Raw genomic sequence first — 20,552 nt, forward strand, 5'->3', positions numbered from 1 at the left:
GATCAGTGGCAGTCACAATGGCTGCTGTGTGGTCATTTTGGGGGAACAACCAGAATGGCCACCGTCATGACATGGCTTGGCATAAGCTGCACATGCAACGACGTTTCAAATGTAAACCAACAGACACTTTGAGATTGTCATCATGCAGAAGATCATTACAGTACAAACTTTACCGTATCTGGCTTTTCATCGTCACAGCACGACTTGATTATTGCGCGACCAGGTTGAATATTGAAACATTGACAGCACAGTGAACTGAACGCTTTACTGAAGAGAAAGCCTTATTTGCAAATACTTTTTATCTGTCGTTCAAAATTATTATCCATCATCCAATGTTCCAAGTCCAAGTTCCAAAATTATGCCTCCATTGTTCCAAGACAGCGCTTGAAAAATCCTAACTATTCACAACTGACAAGGCCTTTGTCTGTAGCTCATTGGAGTACTGCTCTTCCCTATGGGCTAGAGTGCCAGCATCGCATCTGTCTCTCCTGGATTCTGTGGAATCTGAAGCTCTCAATATTATTGATATCTCCTGTGATGATCGGTCGAAGCACAAGGTATATTGCTCCACATCGCTATTTTTTTTTTTTACTCCTTCTCCTCCGGTCCCTCCGGTCTAGCTCCCTAAGTCCCCACCCTCCCCAGCTCCTCAATAATGCACATGTTCTTCCATTAACCTCCAAACGATTAACTCCCTAAATGTAGGCGTACCATCCACCTCCACTATTTTGTTCCTCATTTCTCCCGTTTGTGAAACCAGCTTCTTCTGGCTGTCGAATCCCACACATCCTTGCGGAGTTTCAATTTAGCACTTCACCACAACCTTATGTCATCCTCCATCCCTTCCGACGATCTTTTCTGCCCCATTCTGCCCCATTACTAACCTCTTACTTGCAGGTTACTGTATTTCCTAACCTCCTCTGTTTCACATTTGTTGCGTCTTGTTTCACATTCCTTTGCTGGTTGTGTTTCACATTAAGTTGCTTGTTGCGTCTGCCTGTTGCCCCACTGCCAGTATGTTTCCTTTTTGCCCTTTGTCACCCTGCTCTTCTATGAGCCAATATTTTGTTGACAAAAATATATATTTTCTTCAAATCTCTTATACTAGGGCATGCCCGTACTATATATAAGCTAGGACGTGCCCGTACGTGGGTGCCCGTTCCTTGCCAAAAAAAACAAAAAAAAAAACATGAATGGTTTGGTCCATTCGCAACGACCACAGAACCCCCCCCTCTATTTACATGCAATGGTTTGGTCCAAAGCGAACGGTTTGGTCCATTCGATGTGATTCGATGATTCGATGTGAATGGTTTGGTCCATTCGCAACGACCACAGAACCCCCCCCCTCTATTTACATGAATGGTTTGGTCCATTCGCAAAGCCAAAGCGAACGACCACAGAACCCCCCCCTCTATTTACATGAATGGTTTGGTCCATTCGCAAAGCCAAAGCGAACGACCACAGAACCCCCCCCCCCCCCCCCCCCTCTATTTACATGAATGGTTTGGTCCATTCGCAACGGCAAAGCGAACGGCGAACGGCTAAATCGCCATAGCTCGGTAAGTACTTGTCCGATTAATTTCAAACCTTGAAAAGGCACATCCTCGGGTCCCCAGCAATATACCTGGCAAGTTTCAAGTATATCGGACCGGTAGTTGTCGAGAAACAGCGGTCACAGACAAACAGACAAACGTACAAACGTACAAACGTACAGACAGAGATTACTGGAATTATAGATAGATGTCTTCCATTTTTTTCAGTACAAAACCCCCGTGCTCACTTCAGGGCTGATGGAGGCAGGAATGCTCACAAACTCTGGATTTGAGGCAAATGTGGTCAGGCATTCCACCGATTCCAGAAGCGGTGCTGTAGCTGCAATACATTTCTCACGGCTTGCCTCCGAGAAGTCTCCATCCAGCGACTGATGAGCAAAAATGGAAGCACAAACTATAACAAAGCACCAAATAAAAATTACACAGCAATGAGATACAGCAGCTTTGTGGTAATGTGTCATTCAAGCCTGGTGCGTACCTTTATGGCCTTCACCAGGTGGGCTGTGCTGTTGGCCACATCCTTGGCTGACTGCACAAAATGTCTCTTTGCTCCGAGGTTTGTGGTACGTGAGGAAGCCACACGACATGCATTACACAGTGCTGAGGTGTGCTTCGCAACAATGGTTGCTGAGGATAGCACCTGCAAACCATAGGCATACAACCAAGAGCAACAGACTTCACTTTAGGAAAACAAGGTCTATTTGTCCCATTGGGAAACACACATTTTCGTTTGCGATAAATATGCATAATGGCTTATGCAGAAATAGATTAAAATATACATTTTCACTCTTGTTATCCTCTTTTTCTTTGAATTTCCTTTGAAATGTTAAGGCCGAGCCGACTTGCCTGTGCCTGGTTGCTTGCTGGATCCACAAGGTTCTGACAGGCCATCTGGATGGCCTGGTTTGCTCGTGCAAACTGCGCTGGGTCAACCAAACCTGGCTGTCCCGCCTGACTATTTGGATCAGAGATTCCTATGAGGTAGGCAGCCTGAAAGAGAAGCAGTGAGGAACTGGTAAGCTAAAACACCTGTAAGGAACTGGTAAGCTAAATGAGCTGTAAGGTCCTCAATTGCAATCATACATCAATTAGCACCATTATCTGAAAACACTACATAAACGAGTATTAGATCACACCTGTACAGGGAGGAATGGTAAATCAAATGGCATGCTCTTGTTGATAAAACGTGGTTTTAAACACAGACAATGAAATCAGATGTACAATGTACACCAGAATAACCTTATTTATACAATAACTGGTAAAAAGCCTGTCAGAAATGATTAATTGGAACAGTTTATTCGACTGTGCAGCCCCGTGAGCATGCCAAAGTCTGAAGCCTCGGCCTAGTGTCAGGTGAGATTATATCTTCTTTATTTATTAGACATCCTACGGATGTAAACGAACACTCCTTTTACTCTGCATGCGTTGTACATCACGTGCAGCGAATTTCACCTCTCCGCGCCTTATATTTATTGTTATTTTTTTTAAAAACGCTTTTGTACACCGCCCTTGAGGCCTGGTTTACAAGCCACCATCTACAATTCCAATAGAAGAGACATAATTACTCTTTAAATGAAAATGTTTTTCAAGTTTGTTTTTTTCCTGAAAAATAGACCGTAGTGAACACACATTCATGTTAAAAGATTGGCCTTTATAACCTACCCTTATGAAGAGGGACAGACATCTGTATAAACACAAACTGACATTATGGTTTATATGGTAGATATATCACAACACGATAGCAGAGCAGAGACAGGGAGAAATTAAGATAAGCAATGGTATGTGAGTAGATATACAGATGCTAACTGTAATAAATAGCAATGTCCCGAGCTGCCGTAGGTGAGGAGGAGGGGTGTGGGCGTGGGGTGGGGGGTGGGGGGGGGGGGTGAGGGAGGGAGGGGTAGGGGTTTCATAAAGTTTTTCCCTTGTGAAAAAGTTTCTGAGCTGAAGGCAACTTATATTCCAGTAGCATCAAGAACGTCATCCATCACTGGGAAGAACGAATCATGTATGCTCGAAAATATATTGCAAAATAACAAAAGTGCAGAGCTTAGGTTCACAGTCAGGGAAATAACTCAAGCTTCTGTATTTGTCATGTACAGCATAGTGCAGAGAGGATGAACAAAGGCAAAGCAAACTAGAAAATACAATTTGATGTGAATGCATCGATGGACATGCCTGCACCCGCGTTAGATGTGAACCCACTGTTATGTTTGATCTCATTTCTCAAGTAAAGGTCACGTGAAAATTGAAGGTCAGATGAGAAAAAAGGAGCATGAGAGAGAAAAGAGAAAAAAGTAGAAGAGAGGCAATATCAGATGCTTCTAACTCGAGTTGTGTTCTGCAAAATGATTTTCAATGAAAGACAACATGACCGTTGACCTTTTGAACCCAAAATCTGACCATTTAGTCTTTGCTTTACAGTTTACACTTGTGCAAAGTTCAGTTGAAATCCCTTCATTGGTTCACAAGTTATTGTTATTGTGGTAACAAAAAATCCGATAACGGAAGGAAGGCCGGCCAACCCAAAAACAAAATACCGTAGAATGGGGTGAATAGGGACAGCAAGGTGAATAGGGACACAAACTGAAAAAAAGTTCAGAAACTTCTTTCGCTGAAAATTGATAACCATACTGATTTGTTGATATTTGGGTTGAAAGTGTTCTCTTGTTTTTTTAAAAAGCAACTTATAGTCCCTATTAACCCCATATATGGGTTAAATAGGAATAAATAGGATTTTTATGGCTGTCCCTATTCACCCCGTTTTATGGGTGAATAGGGACACTCACTATTACAAAAAAATAATAATCAAGAAACAATCCTGAGTTTCCAACTTCATGCTAAATTGATAGCTCAGATGGATGCACATAATACGCAACCATAATATGGACCCATAATATAAACCATGGTGCCAATGAAAAAAAAATGGGATAAAAAGTTTCTCCAAACTGTCCCTATTTCTTGATTATTATTTTTTTGTAATAGTGACTGTCCCTATTCACCCGTAAGACGGGGTGAATAGGGACAGCCATAAAAATCCTATTTATTCCTATTTAACCCATATATGGGGTTAATAGGGACTATAAGTTGCTTTTTTAAAAAACAAGAGAACACTTTCAACCCAAATATCAACAAATCAGTATGGTTACCAATTTTCAGCGAAAAAAGTTTCTGAATTTTTTTTCAGTTTGTGTCCCTATTCACCTTGCTGTCCCTATTCACCCCATTTTGCGGTACCTCCAAAAAACATAATACAGCTGCAGAGGTATAAACACGTAAACAAAAGGTTAGAAGAAGAAGATATAATAAACTGAAAGGGATAAGAGGTGTATCACTAACACTAATACTTCCTGTATCATCAGGAGGTTTTACTGTTGCTTAAAGGCACATCTACTCCGATAACAAACAGTCAGCGCAACATTTAGGTACATTATCACCAAAAATGTTGTTTGCCAACAAAACATGTGCTGATGCCCAAATGACAATTCAAATCAGCAACTCGAGATAATATGGAGACTGGACCTATTTTATACCTGGGATGCAGCTTCCATGAGACCACAGAGGGCTTTCGAAGACTTGGTGATGGCCTCGCCAAAGTCGGGCAGGTTGCTGTTCTTAGCATTCACCGATATGCCATGAATGGCCTCTCCCAAAACCTGGATATCACAAAACACATCGGTGGCTCATTCAGGAATCGTTCTTCGTGCTGCCCCAAACTTCACAAGTTTGTGTAATGATTGTAAAAACAAGTACTTTGGAGTTGTCCATCACGCTGTCAACACATTCAAAGTAGGACTGGTCATTCACAGCTTCACTTGGGTTGTCCAGCAATCCCTTGACCATCTGGAACACATAGTACGACCATGCTGAGGTTAAGAAACATCAATTAATGAGATAACCACGTTATACCAGGCTATATCCAATAAAAAAAACCCATATAATGCTAGGCCATGCTCAGTCATTTAAAAAATCCAGCCAATCTGAGTAATGCCAATACAGGCCCAAATAAAATCTTACTTCTTGAACCACATTTATACACACACATGCTCCTGTTCTTAGTAAACATAAAGAGTTTGTGCAAACACTTTGCTTGTTCTGTCCCTGCTGCAGCATTGTGGAAGTGTTGGGATGCCTCGTAGCCATGACATTAACGTCAGCAGCAGCGCTAAGAGCCAATCAGGAACCAAAGTTTGCGCATAATTTGTTTTGAGTCTCTATATCCGGTATAGTATTCTTGCGTGTGCCCCGACGAGTGCAAGATGAAACGCTTCGGTAATGTCTGGTGTTTTTGTGATATTTCGATTTTTTCAACCAACAAGCGATTGCTGTATTCAAAATCTTACTTCAAGCTCCCGAAGGGCATTGTCACACTCCTTGTGGCCTGGTGCTTGTTTTGTACACGTGGTGATGAGCTGGTTGATGCTGTCCGTGACTGCCCTGTGGACACAAAAGTGAAACATTAAACTTTAACAACAATTAAAACTAGATATATTTCGATGTCACAACCTATATTACCTATATGCCAACACCCATATTAAGTCTTTGCTTACTCTAACTTCAACCTAAAACCTAAAAACAATTTGACCTTAATATCTAATCTGTACATATGTATCATGGTACATGCCCTTCGTTTAGTTCAAATCCCTACCCCGATAACATTTTTACCTGACATGACATCTTACCTTTGCCCTCTGATGCTAAAATGTTATCAGTTCATCTTTGCATCATAATATATTCTAATATCAAGGTTGGTCAAAATCCCATTACTGGTTCACATCTCCTCATGGTAACAGGATTTTAGCTAACATAACCTCTGACCTTTGACCTCTTGACACAAAAGTCTAATTGGTTCATATTTGCATCATTACACATACTTGTACCAAGTTCAATTTAAATCCCTTCACCTTCAGCTGTTCTCAAGTATCACATTTTTACCTGACATTACCTCTGACCTTTGAGCTCTTTAGGCCAAAATATACAACAACAACAACAACAACAGGCATTTTAAGGCCATTTTCCCTGCAAGAGCGGGGGTTAGCCTTGCGGTCCCCATGACAATCTTCTCCAAATTGTCATGGTTCTATTTTTGAGGCAATGTTTTTATGGCCGGATGCCCTTCCTGACGCCAACCCTTTCACTCACCTCTTACGACACGCAGGGATACGGTGTACCTATTCTAAACGGGGTACACACAGGTATACTTTAGGCCAAAATATAATCAGTTCATATTTGCATCATAATATATATTTATACCAAGTTTGGTCAAAATCCCATCACTGGTTCACAAGTTAATGAGGTAACAGAATTTTTACCTAACGGGACCTCTGACCTCATAATGTAACTAGAACGGTACTCAGTAGAGAGCATACCTCCACCTGGTTGGCCATATCACTCAATGGTGAAGATTCACTGAAAGAATTATACTAGCTGGATCCGGATCCAGTTCTTCACCAAAATTGAATCGAATCTTCCTCGTCACACACACAACCCGTCCAACAAGTTTCGTCCAAATCCGTCCACACCTTTTTGAGATATCCTGCTATGTATCGTTTTTGGCCTGATCTCCCAATGATGAAGAATCACTTAAAAAATTGTAGTAGCCGGATCCGAATATGAATCTTCACCAAAATCTAATAATTTCGTCCTTGACGCATACGCTACATCTCTGCCGAATTTAGTCCGAATCTGTCCACAACTTTTTGAGATATTTTGTTCACAAACGGACAAACAAACGGACAAACAGACAGACAAACGGACAAACAGACAGACAAACGGACAGACAGGGGTGAAAACATAACCTCCATCCACCTTTGGTGGCGGAGGTATTCAGTTCATCTTTACATCATTATACATACTTGTACCAAGTTTGACTTAGATCCCTTAGGGCCATTCTTAAGTTAACGCGCTCATGAACATCTACCACGGACACACAGACAGATGGACGCACGGACGGACAACCTGAAAACATAATGCCTCCGGTGACTTCGTCAGCGCAGGTATAAAAAAAAACCACGGGATGAATGGACCTTCTGTATGCCCAAGCTCAAAGACAAAACACAAATTTCACAGACACTAAGTACAGTATTATATTTTTGAAGGAAAATATTTAGCATGAAGCTAAAAAGCATTGGCTACAGGAAGAGAAATTTCAAAGTCACTGGTCATGGTACCGTGCAGCCAAAGCCAGCTGGTTCTTCGTATTTGGAGCATTAGGATCAGCACAAAGGAGCTTGGCTGTGAGCAGCAGCTTTGATGAAGACATGGAAATGGACTTCAGATTCCCCACAACCTGCATCTGGTCTTCCCTCGCCTGCTTGGCAACACAGGCATAACAACAAATGATGACGATGGAGAAAATCTAATAGTGTAGCAGCATAGCAAACCTGTTGTGCATTTTGTGATACAAGCACCAAATTTGGCACAAATGTACATTAATATGTTGCGAACATTTTCAGATATTGGGCCACTTGAAATTCCGTAATTCTTTTTTTCAAATTTTTTCAAATTTCGTAATTTCAAATTTTTCGGGTGACACCGTCACAATTTCGGTCTTCGAGGCCGGCCGATATAGTGGGGCGGCTTAGCCCAAATATTCAAAAGAATTGTGCATTTTGTGATACAAGCACCAAATTTGGCACAAATGTACATTAATATGTTGCGAACATTGTGTGGTCAGCAATGAAGACGAGAGTCTGAATTACATGTATGCAAAAGACCTTGTGAACCAGTGAAGCAAATACACGGGTAAGCATGAATTAAATCTAGGGCATGATATAATTTCCATGATGTTTACCTCTACACTCAATGGTGGAAGGAGGTAATGTTTTGATCCCAGCTTGTCTGTATGTCTGTTTGTCTGTTAGTCCACAAAATTCCAGACAAAGCTTGTAGTAGTTGTAGTGGTAGTGGTGATAACAGAAATTGTTATATAGAACTGAACTTATATTATTATTATATGCAGAAAATAACTTCATTTCTATATGCCCTGCAGTGGACAGGTTAATTGGTTTATGCACTGAAGGGGTCACCCTGGTGTGCACTGCTGTGTTCTGCCTCACTGAGTTGTTCAGGTATGATGTACTCAGCACAAACTTCCGGTCGGCCCGGAGGTGGGGGTGCGGGGCCTGTCACGGAACGTCAAAACAAACGGCCTGCCGGGGCCGCCCAAAAGTCGGGCGTGAGGGGCGCGTCCACTAATGGAACGCCTCTCGCTTCCCAGATCGAGGGCCACGTGGTCAGGAGAACCTCGTCCCTTCCGGTCACACTTTGCCTATCGGCCGGCCTCGAAGACCGAAATTGTGACGGTGTCACCCGAAAAATTTGAAATTACGAAATTTGAAAAAATTTGAAAAACAAAATTACGGAATTTCAAGTGGCCCAATATCTGAAAATGTTCGCAACATATTAATGTACATTTGTGCCAAATTTGGTGCTTGTATCACAAAATGCACAATTCTTTTGAATATTTGGGCTAAGCCGCCCCACTAAAGCCAAAACACAAACTTTGTCGAGGAGCAAAGGTGAGAGCTGGCGTTACCTTGGATTGGCCGGCCATCTCCAGGCCTGCATCGAGAAAGTTCCCAAAGTCTTGCCCAAACTTTTGAGATGCACCAGACAGCTCCTGGCTGGATCCACGAGAGGCGGCCACGAGTTCACTCGCTGCCTGGTTGAGACCGGCTGCAGCCAAATTCAGGCTGCTCTGGGCTTCCTGGAAGCTCTTGCTGCTCTGCGGAATCTGAGGCAAAACGTTCTGCTAGTGCGGCCTGCACAGACATGCTCATTTACATATGTACCGACATCACCAGAGCGTTACATCAGGGGATCATGATGAATAAAGATCTCAGATTAATATTCTCAGAATTCAGAATATCAGGTGAGCAAATATGATAATTCCTTAATTCCATCCAATCCCATTTAGCACAGGTCATGTGATGGAATGCAAGTCATAGGGCCATGGTTTGCAATCCCATGATAGCATAGGTCATGTGATGGAAGGTGACTCATGTGATGGAAGGTGTGCATACCGACTGGGCCAGAAGCTGTTTGCTCTGTTCTGTGAGCGCACGCAAGGCCGTGTCCACATCCTGCTGTCCAGGAAGCCTCCCCACACAGCTGCCCAGTGCTTGAGACACCGCTTTGGCAACCTACATCAAAATGACAAGGGGCAGAACCAGTTGATCACTTGTACATAATTTGAAAGTATCTTTGGAAAGGGAGAGAGTACGACTCGGGATAGTCAATAAGTTGGGGAACTTTTTCCCTTTACTTCCTGACTGACCATTATATAAAGACAGGGCATTGAGTACACTCATGCCCCACACTCTACTTCCCACACTCTACCACCTATGCTAGTTACTGCTCACATTAGTTCAAGGGGTTAGTGCCAAAGCACTTGTATACAAGATGGAAAAACATGGTAACTGCAACATCCCATGAATTACCTGTGCCAGGCGCTGCTGATTGGCTGGATCGTCAGGTCGCACCATGGCTTTTTTGGACTCCTGGATGAATGCCACAGCTTTTTCCATGAGGTTCCGTGATGCCTCCAGCGTGGCATCACGCTCTGCAGGGTCAGTGGTGTTCGCTGCCAGGCCACGAGCTGCTGTGGCAAGTTGCCTCAAGGCCTGAGCGGTGTCTCGGGCCGCAATGCCTGTGGTGGATCAGTAGGTATCCCACTTACATGTGATACTCTGTTGGGCCGCACTGAGACCTTATACAATCTGATGATAAACCACCAAATGCTAGAATGGTTGTTAACTGTACCTGTTCTGTTGAGAAGAACCAACAACAAAAAAACCTGACTTGGTCCTGAGAACAAGGTGAAGTGTTGTAAACTTCATTCGACCACTTAGGTAAAGCCATAAAAAGAAAAGCCCTTACCAGTGTAATTTTCATTTCCTTGAGAGGCGGCACTCATCACTTGTGCCAAGGAGGACCCCACAATCTTGGATGTGCCACCGAGATCCTTGGCACACTTCTCCAACTGCAAAACCAGAAAGGAAGTACAACAGCTCATAAATGCAGTTTCCATTCCCATCCACAAAGATCATTTTCCTGTTTGTCTTCTCACTCACAAAATTCTCAGTCCTCATGTATTCAAAGTCTTAACGTCTGCAGACCCACATTGCCTCGTATTCATATTTGCCTTTGCATTGATTTTTAAAACCTCCACCATCCTGTACCATTCTGTTATGTTTTTGTTATGATGCTTAAAGTTTAAGGTTCAACAGCAAAGTGGTACAATTTGGCATGGCCTTCCTTTGGACATTCCTGGTGAAGAACAAGAGTTTGTAGAATAATCATGAGAATTAAAAGAAAATGTGCAGGGATGGATTCACCGTTTCTCCAGGAAGAGGCAGCAGTTTCCCCTCACTTGCTGCCTTCTTGGCCTCCTGCAGCTCCACGTCCAACGAGCGCACCATGTCCATAGCCGAATCGATTTCCAGCGGTCCACAGGACTCCTGGGCCTGGAAGGTAACAGAGGCAGTCGTGACCACTTGACGTACAGCATTTTCATTTGAGTGAAGCAGTTTGAAGCACTCCACCCTCAAAATATGTTCAACAAGAGAGTTGATAGAACACATTACCATGTGCTGTCTTGAGAAATAAGGACATGGGCGGGGTTTACGAGTGGCAAATTTGATTGGTCGTGACACCGTAAAATGCTGTACCATAATATTTTGTCGAAGTACTGCTAAACGAAAGGGTTTTGAAAGTGCCGAAAAGGCGATTTGTGTTCTACAGTGTTAAAATATATAATTAAATTGAAATAAAATAAGCATTTTGAAGGTTATAGAAAATAATTCCAGAAGTTAACCGCCGTTGATGCAGCGTCTTTTACACCACCTTATTTATCACGTCACATTAGTTATTCGTGCCTGTTGTTTGTGTCCTTTATGGCATCCCTATAAACAATAGGTTTCTTATTTGGAATGATTTTCAATTTTGTGTGACTGCCAGACAGGTAGACGGAGTGAAAATATTACCTTAATCCTCTCTGCGTATGCGCGATCAGGACAAATTCAGAGCCAAAATACTGCTAAACGACAAATTCGTTTTCCGATTCGGGTTCAAAATATAACATTCAATTGAAATCAAGTTGTTCCTCGATCATAAACTGACGTTTGTCGACAGAAGGACAAACAGAAATGAACCAATTGCTTAACTCCGTGTTTTGCTTCGCAAGCGCGGAATAAAACTGCCCAGTGAAACACTCTGAGGAATGAATTTCAAATCAAAAGAATGAGTAATTGAATACTAGTCATCACCTGCAATAGTCGTTCAGTTACACTTTTCAAACAAAGCAAATTATTTAAGAATTTAATGAGATATTTCAGTAACACCACCCCAACTATGCACTGTTGTAAAACACAATCTAAATGAAGGTTATAAAACACCATTCATTAGCCATGAACATTGTACTTGCTTGTAAAATGTCGTGTTTATGCAAAATCAATATAGTTAGAAGCACCACAACATTGTTGCATGCAACCAATCAGAATTCCACCTTCTGGGTAGCGGTGCGAAGCTCAGCCAAGCAAGATGCCAAGTTCTTGGCGCACTGTCCGAGCTGCATAGCTGAGGCCTGGTCCGCTACCATGGGAACAGAAGCCTTGGCTGCGGTCACCATCTTTGAGGCGGGCTGGGGTGACAAAGGACAATTAAACGAAATAAGTGTGAGACGAACAAATGACAATACCTTACAACAGATTCAGGAAACATATTAGGGTCCTAGAAACAATGAGGACCAATTGAAGGATTTCTAGTGATGGGAAGTCTGAGTTGAGTCGCTCCTACAAATTCGCTTCAAAGAAGATAAAATAATGAGGAAAACTCCAAGACACACCTGAAGGAAGTTATGGCTTGCAGTGATGAGAGCCAGCTGGGAGCTTGGACTATCTGGGTGCGTCCGGCTCCCAGACAGGCCGTGCACAAGCTGTGGAATCTGCTCAGCAACAAGCTGTGCAAAGGGCAAAAGAGACCATTGCGGGACGACAAACTCATTCAAAACACAGATAAGTCTTTTCAAGTCTTTTGAAAGTCTTTTCTTGCACGTTCCATTTTTTTGCCGAGAATTTACCCGAAAAACACAGACATGTTATAACACCGCTACACCTAATCCGGCAATCCAAGTCAAACTCAGAAGAATTCGACTTCATGACCCACAAAGGGACACATTTAAGGTAGTGATGGTCTCCAAACAATAGATTAACTCGATGCAGATAACAGTGCGAGGATGTAAATGCGGATCCCTCAGAAACTCCTTCAGCCCTCCTGATTTTAAGATTAGCTTCCTCATCTTCAAAGCTATACACGTGGGACAACTGAACTCTTATCAGCTTATACACCACCCCTATCGCTTCACGTTACTAATCTCGCTTTAGGACTTTTCTCAGGCCTTTCATCTGATGGAATGCTCTCTCGTAACCGTGGCTAATCAACCCTCATTAATCTTTGAAAAAGACAAATAACTTTTCAAACAGGCCTGAAATCAACTTTAGATTTTGTTTTTTTACCAAACACCTTTTTGGACTCATGATGGTGTTTGGTGTTATGTCTGGTGTTATAAGTTGATATTTTATTTTTGAATTTATTTCATTTCATTTCAACAATACTCTGTGATGTTTTATTTAAAATTAGCATATAAAAATGTTGGTATTATTTGATCTGCACCCCCATCACCCTCCTCCCACCCCCTCCAATATTTTCCATCATCCTCCGTCTTGCTTGTCTTAACCATGAAAATATATTCAATCAGACAACAATTTCTTAACCAACCACCCTCTTGGCTCTTCCCCACACAATGGTATATGTGCTTCTTCTTCTTCGTCTTTTCTGATAATGAACAGTGCTCTCATGGAGTGTTATAGATTCATGACTATATTATATGTATGCGTGAGAATTCGATCTGATTTATCTGTGTTTTGAATGATTCCAATGAAGAAGAGGCCTCTGTACATGATGGTGATGATTGGACCCAATCACGGAGGTTCCGGGGAAAGAAAGAGTGTCTGAGTGCCAGGTGGTCGATCGCCTCTTGGAATCACCATTCCTGCCACCTCCTAAAGATTCCACCAAATTCACATACAACAGCACATTGCTTTTGATTGCCCATATTAAAAAAGTGTACCTTTGCAAAGTACAAATCTAAATCCCCAAAAGGACGCTGCGCTCAAGCATTGTGCATGGTGGTGCCAGGATGAAGAGCTTTATACCCAGCAGGCTGTGCCAGAAGCACACAATGAGAAGTCATTGAACTAACAGGAGGATTTGAAGGAAGTTCAACCAAGGAACAATGAGCACTGAATGGCATCTGCGATTTATCCACGGAAAAAGAAGTCAGCCCTTTCAACGTACCAGCATGACTTGGTTTTGATTTTACAATGAGGAACAAATTGCAGTTTGTGACACAATGCCTTGCCTGCGAAGCACCCAAGTCTGGCAGTTTATAGTCGTGTTGCGAATTGAAGCCAGACTAGATAGTTCAAAGGTTTAAGTGCACTACTGTTGCAATCTCCTGTCAGAATGAGCAGCTCTTGGAAAAACAAAAGTAAGAGCACAAAAACCACCGACGACTTTGTATAGAGGGCACTTACCTTGCAGCTCTGCACGAGTTGCTGCTGCACCGCTGCATTCTTGTTGTAGTCGGCCGACTGCTGGGCTGCAGCTATCCCCTGTGTAGCTGCTGCTGCGGCTTGCCTTGCTGCCGTCTGTACAACAGGAGACACGTTCACTTTGGGGCGGACAAACGGTGCTCTGCAGTTTGTGTGCAAGAAAATGTACCTATAGTGCGTATCACAAAGGATCATCTCGAAATGCATCAAAACTCCACTAGTCGAAGTGATGTCAAACCCATGTATTTAGCAACATGTCTACCAAATGATTCTGTCCCTGAATGATGAGAAGCAGTTTGAGAAAGAAAAAAAAAGAAGAACCTTGAACCTACGTTAAAATACAATCTGGTCCAAATCAGCTTTCCCATTTGACTGTGCCTTACAGTTTACAAATTCTTCCTGCACTAAGACCTCTAAAGCTCACTGAACCAAATACTCCTGTCATATATCACACAAAAAAGTTCTCTGCTTCAACTGCCACAGTCCTGCTCACTCCCCATCACTTGATGTGTGCAGAGGTCACTGTTGGAGTAAGTCCTCGCACACTGTACCCAAAGCTGGTGCCAAGGCCTGCGTAATCCTTGGCTACAATTCCGCATTGTTCAGGATGGCATTAAAGTTTCATGGTTTCAGGTGGGAGCCATCGCAGCTGAAACCAGAACCAGGGCAATGCATTAGTAATGCAAAACGCAAGCGATGAGGCTCGGATTAGTGAAGGAACGTAGCATTTATTCTCCTTCAATTCAGATGGTCTTTAAAGGCCTACTTTAAATGGCAGCCAATTCATTTCCTACATCTGGAAATAGTTCAATTTGAGAAGTAACTGTAAGGGATAATCAAAAAGGCTTAATACACCAAAATTGGCTAATCAGCGCAAAACTCAAAAAGAAGCATCTATCGACAGGATATTCAGAAAGAATTTGGCGAAAACTTCACAAAATACTCGACAATGGCGTTATTGTTAACTAGTGAGGTACCCGTGCTATGCACGGGTGGGAGGCCGGAAGCAAACAGACAATGCAGAAACGGCGAATGCTAAAGCATGAAACCAATAAATTCCAGATTCCTGTAGCACCTTCAGTCGCACGTCAGACATGGACAGCAAGTTCGTGAAGGACTTCCATGAAAAACATACCCGTTCGCAAACAAACGGGTACATTTGTTTCATACCCAGTCAATGGCGAATCTGCATATGGCGATCCATGAATTCACGTTTAGAAAGTAGAAACCATCACGGCATTACGTCATTCACTTGAACCCGATATCTCTTTTTTCATTCCAAACAGCATAACTCCAATCACAAATGAAATAACATTAATATATGAAATAAACTTTTAACAACATTCGTGACATAAACAAATATTTCAATCCTGATGTGAAGTTCCGTATGGTTGGGTGAATACAATTACGAATTCAAAATCGTAATTGTATTCACTCAATTGCAATCATCAATTGATACTTTAACAAAACGATTAACACGATTAACGTTTAACGATTAAACATTACGATTGAATGACGGTTGTATTTGGATATTATCAAACCCGCACATTGCCGTCATCTGTCCACTTCTGGATTCGCTGCAGGTTCGTAATTCTCATCAAAATCTAAACAGTATTTGTAGAATTTCAATAAAAGCCACATCACTGTTCATATCAGTAAATATTATTCCATTGTGTTTGGAAAAACTGGAAAATTTGAAAAGTGGAAAACTTGGAGAAATTGGAAAAACAATATAGCCTATTTTACTCCAGGGGGTCCCAGGAATACCCACCCAAAATATCGTTGCGATTGAGCCGTTTTTGCGGTACCTGCGAACGGACAGACGGACATTTGGTGAATTATAGTAAGATGAGCCTCGAGTAGGCAAAAAACAACTTTTCTCTAAAACTACATAAAGCCTATATGAATGGTTATAAGATTGATCTGAGCCGAAAGACACCATACAGTGAGGATAATCGAAATAAACTTTTATAGATATTGAAGTTTGAAACTAAAGTTTAGAGTTTTTGATGTTGTCCTTCAACTCAAAGCCAAATATCATATAATCCTTCTGCCTCGCAACCCACAAGATTACAAGGATCTTCCTCACCAATCTCCCACAATTAGAGAAGAAAAACACTGACTCCACTGACTACATGAATCATCAGATAAGTTACTCATCCTGAAAGAGATTTTTCTTCTCCAATGAGCTCTTGATGTAATTGGCAGCTCGGATCGACTGCTGGATAAGGGTGGGATGTTTCATTACCATGTGCTTTGGAATACAAATCCTCGGTCAACATTAATTAATGAGTGTGCCACCGCTCTCCGCCTTGCTGGTTATCTTAATTATTGTTCTTGATGCTTCCTTACAAAGTGTGACCAGTACCAGTTCAATCGATCAATTTTGCTCTCAAGCACACCTCAAGCCGCTGGATGAGCTTCTTCTTGATGGCGTTCTGGCCGGCTAACATGGTAGCTCGCTGGAGACCTTCAGCCGCTTTCTGGAGCCGATGCCGGTGCTCTTCACTGTCCGGGTTTGCGGCTGCACCCTGCAAGGAATGCAAACAATGGCATCTCGGTGCCAGGGGAAAAACTGACACGACGTTTTCACAAGAGTTTTGTTCAAACATATGTGGCATGTGGCTTTTGGTTGTATCATTACGGGTGGGTGGGAGGGGTAACATATACAGTCACGTGAAAAAGTAAGGACACCCCATGTAAAGTTTTGACTTTTTCAACATATTTCAACATACAGCTATTTGATCTTCATTTCAACAACAACAATATTGTTAGATAAAGGTGATATAATATAACAAATACCATGAAACATTTACATTTTGTAGTCCATTGTATAATTTAAATAAACATAAATGCAAATTTCGCGTGTGGAAAAAGTAAGTACACCCCTACATTTATCACTACTTGAACTAAAATTAGAATCAGGTGCAACAGCTCAGGTGCAAATGATTAGAACATCGTTAGCGAGGATCTTGGAGGAACCTGTCTTATTTAAACCTCAGACATTTAGTTTGGTTTGCTCTTTGTTGTTGAAGTGTGCGGCGTCACCATGCCTAGATCAAAAGAGCTCTCTGAGGCCTTCAGAAAGAAGGTTATAGATGCGTACGAGTCTGGGAAGGGATTTAAAAAGATCTCCAAACAATTTGAAATCAATCATTCGACTGTCCGGAAGATCATCTACAAGTGAAGAAGATTCCAAACAACTGCCAACTTGTTCAGGCCAGGCCGCCCCAGCAAGATCAGCCCGAGAGCAGACCGCAAGATGCTGAAAGAAGTCTCTAAGAACCCCAGAATGTCATCATGGGACCTACAGGTAGCTCTTGCCACTATTGATGTCAAAGTGCACGAGTCCACCATTAGAAAGAGGCTGCACAAATTTGATCTACATGGGAGGTGTGCCAGGAGGAAACCTTTGCTGTCCAGAAAGAACATCAGGGCAAGACTAAAGTTTGCCAATGAACACCAACGCAAAGACCAGCACTTCTGGAACAATGTGCTCTGGACAGAGGTAGAGCTATTTGGCCACAGTACCAGAAGACATGTTTGGCGAAAACCAAAGACAGCATTTGACCACAAGAACCTGATACCAACTGTAAAGCATGGTGGTGGAAATATTATAGTTTGGGGCAGCTTTCCTGTATCAGGGCCTGGGCAGTTCACCATCATATAATCCACTATGAATTCTTCATTGTACCAGAGGGTGCATGAGGATAATGTGAGGCCATCTGTCGGAAAGTTGAAGCTCAACCGAAGGTGGACCTTGCAACATGACAATGACCCTAAACATACCAGTAAATCCACCAAGGAATGGCTGAAAAGAAAGAAATGCAGGGTTCTGGAATGGCCAAGTCAAAGCCCGGATCTAAATCCCATCGAGATGTTGTGGGAGGATTTGAAACGAGCTGTGCATGCAAGAAACCCCTCAAACATCACACAGCTGAAAGAATTCTGCATGGAGGAGTGGGCAAACATTTCTCCCAGTCGATGTCAGAGACTGGTGGGCAGTTATAAGAAACGCCTACTTGAGGTTGTTTCTGCCAAAGGGGGCAATACCACCTTTAGAGCCAAGGGTGTAATTACTTTTTCCACATGCGAAATTTGCATTTATGTTTATTTAAATTATACAATGGACTACAAAATGTAAATGTTTCATGATATTTGTTATATTATATCACCTTTATCTATCAATATTGTTGAAATGAAGATCAAATAGCTGTATGTTGAAATATGTTGAAAAAGTCAAAACTTTACACGGGGTGTACTTACTTTTTCACGTGACTGTATGTGCTACTGATACAGAGCCCCCTATAGGTTAAGAATTAGGAACGATTCAGGGGGTGCCGGCGATAACTCGCCTACTCATCGTCGAAAGAAACCATGGGATGTTTAACGTCCAACAGCTAAGTCTGGTAGATGGGTCTCAGAGCAAGACACTCTTCGATGAAACACATTACTTGTGAAAGAGCAGGGTGACAGTTTATAGTCAGTTCGAGAATCAAACACATATGGGACAACTCAAAGTTAGGTACGTGGCCTCTGAGCTAGACTACCAATGCGCAAGTACGGATGTTGAGAAGCAATGAGACCACAGGAAGAAAATCAATCTATAACCTCAAAACAAATTACCTTGGCTGCCTCCACCATCTTGGCTGTAGCATCCGCCAATATCTTAGCTGCGGCTAACAACTTGCGTGAGTTCTCTTGGTCTCCTTCAGCCTCTGCATCCATCTTGATGGAATTTATTAGGTCAGAGGTAGCTTGTGCCAGAAGTCTGGCCTGTCGTACCATTTCACCTGCAACGATAGAAAATGATCCTGTTTGAATGATGATTGAAGTTAAATAGACGAAAGGCCATCATTTTTGTTTGGAAGTCTTTAACTATCACCTTTAACCAGTTAGTCTGGTTGACATTCTTATCTGAAAAGACAGTTCATGGTACGGGGACCCCAGGTTCCAATCCCATATATAGTACTGAAGGAGCTGCGCTCCAACGCGAGTCCAAAGAATTGACGCGACCAAAGACGGAATTCGTCCGACTTGCTTTATTGAAACAAAACAGCTCAGGTATTCTCTCAAAAGCCCGTTTATCGGGCAGCAATATATATACACATTTATGTCGGGAAGTTTGCCCGGCAAAAGCTATACCGGGCATGCCCGGGTGTCAAGGGCGAGCCTTGGAAAGGCGAGTCTGGACCTGCCCGGGCGTGTTTGGCTGCGGCCTGGCAAGTCGAGGCTGGGCGTGCCCGGGCGCTCTGGACGAGTACTGGAAAGGCGAGAGCGGGCATGCCCGGACGCTCTGGGCGAGCCCTGGAAAGGCGATAGCGGGCATGCCCGGACGCTCTGGGCGAGCCCTGGAAAGGCGATAGCGGGCATGCCCGGACGCTCTGGGCGAGCCCTGGAAAGGCGATAGCGGGCGTGCCCGGACGCTCTGGGCGAGCCCTGGAAAGGCGAGAGCGGGCATGCCCGGGAAAGACGAGACCGGGCGTGCCCGGGAGGTTCGGGCGTGCCCGGGAACAGTGAGTCCGGGCATGCCCGGGAGAGGCGCGTCTGGCCGTGTTCTGGCCGGTGCAAGGCGATTGTGTGCATCCAGCGGTAACCGCTACAGTACCACGTTGATTTGTGCATTGTTCCCCAATGTCCTTATGATTTATGTAAAGGAACATCACTTCCCCAAATCTGCGCTCCAGCATACGATTTATGTATGAGGCATAACCTTCCTCCAATATGAATGTGAAAAGTGGTGTTTCTGAGGTTTTGTTTAAGTTTATGGAAAGGGTAAAATCTGAGGGTTGTTACCTCCACCACCGAAGGTGGATGGAGGTTATGTTTTCATCCCTGTCTGTTTGGTTGAGTGTCTGTGAACTGGATATCTATCTCAGATTGGGACGAAACTTAGTGGACAGGTTGGGTGTGTGACAAGGAAGAATTGATTCAATTATTGGTGAAGATTCAAATCAGAATTTTTTTAAAAGTGATTCTTCACCATTGAATGACAAGGCCAAAAAACGATATGAAGCATAATATTTGAAAAAGGTTGTGTACAACGTATGGAAAACATGGTGAATGAGTTGGCTAAGCGACAACAACACGCCGATTACACCGGCGGAGTTTGGGGGGGGGGGGCACCGGCGGAGTTTGGGGGGGCAGGGGGGCACTGCCCCCGCCTTAATTTTTTTTCAGTGGTTTACAATGAAGATAAAAACATCCCGTATTTAAACGTGAGTAACAAAGTGAAACGGAACCTAAGTGCGTGGATTTCTTCCCCCAGCCACGGCAGATATCGCGGTATGGGCATAGAGTGATGTGATTGGCTGCATCCTTTTTCAAATCGCATTAACAACTTTGAAATTTGTGATTTTTCACAAATGAAGCCATTTCGGACCGA

The 20,552-nt window shown here is 42.9% G+C and overlaps 1 protein-coding gene across 4 annotated transcripts in view; it reads right to left on the reverse strand.

Moving 5' to 3' along the window:
* LOC137418572 (talin-1) overlaps nt 1-20,552 on the reverse strand; it is a 212,189-nt gene that overhangs the window by 20,189 nt on the left and 171,448 nt on the right. For all 4 annotated transcript variants that reach the window (XM_078771335.1, XM_078771336.1, XM_068104670.2 and 1 more), the window contains 17 exons: nt 18,794-18,960; nt 16,570-16,698; nt 14,150-14,263; nt 12,400-12,513; nt 12,061-12,195; nt 10,892-11,020; nt 10,434-10,536; nt 9,995-10,203; nt 9,578-9,697; nt 9,091-9,288; nt 7,724-7,863; nt 5,897-5,990; nt 5,307-5,396; nt 5,087-5,209; nt 2,400-2,543; nt 2,032-2,193; nt 1,781-1,921 (listed from right to left, as the gene is read on the reverse strand). In XM_078771335.1, coding sequence (XP_078627461.1) covers nt 1,781-1,921; nt 2,032-2,193; nt 2,400-2,543; nt 5,087-5,209; nt 5,307-5,396; nt 5,897-5,990; nt 7,724-7,863; nt 9,091-9,288; nt 9,578-9,697; nt 9,995-10,203; nt 10,434-10,536; nt 10,892-11,020; nt 12,061-12,195; nt 12,400-12,513; nt 14,150-14,263; nt 16,570-16,698; nt 18,794-18,960 — 2,312 coding nt within the window. The remainder of the gene's footprint in view (nt 1-1,780; nt 1,922-2,031; nt 2,194-2,399; nt 2,544-5,086; nt 5,210-5,306; nt 5,397-5,896; nt 5,991-7,723; nt 7,864-9,090; nt 9,289-9,577; nt 9,698-9,994; nt 10,204-10,433; nt 10,537-10,891; nt 11,021-12,060; nt 12,196-12,399; nt 12,514-14,149; nt 14,264-16,569; nt 16,699-18,793; nt 18,961-20,552) is intronic.

The sequence above is a fragment of the Myxine glutinosa genome, chromosome 2, assembly GCF_964187855.1.
Source record: "Myxine glutinosa chromosome 2, kmMyxGlut1.1, whole genome shotgun sequence".
In the NCBI taxonomy this organism is placed as follows: Eukaryota; Metazoa; Chordata; class Myxini; order Myxiniformes; family Myxinidae; genus Myxine; species Myxine glutinosa.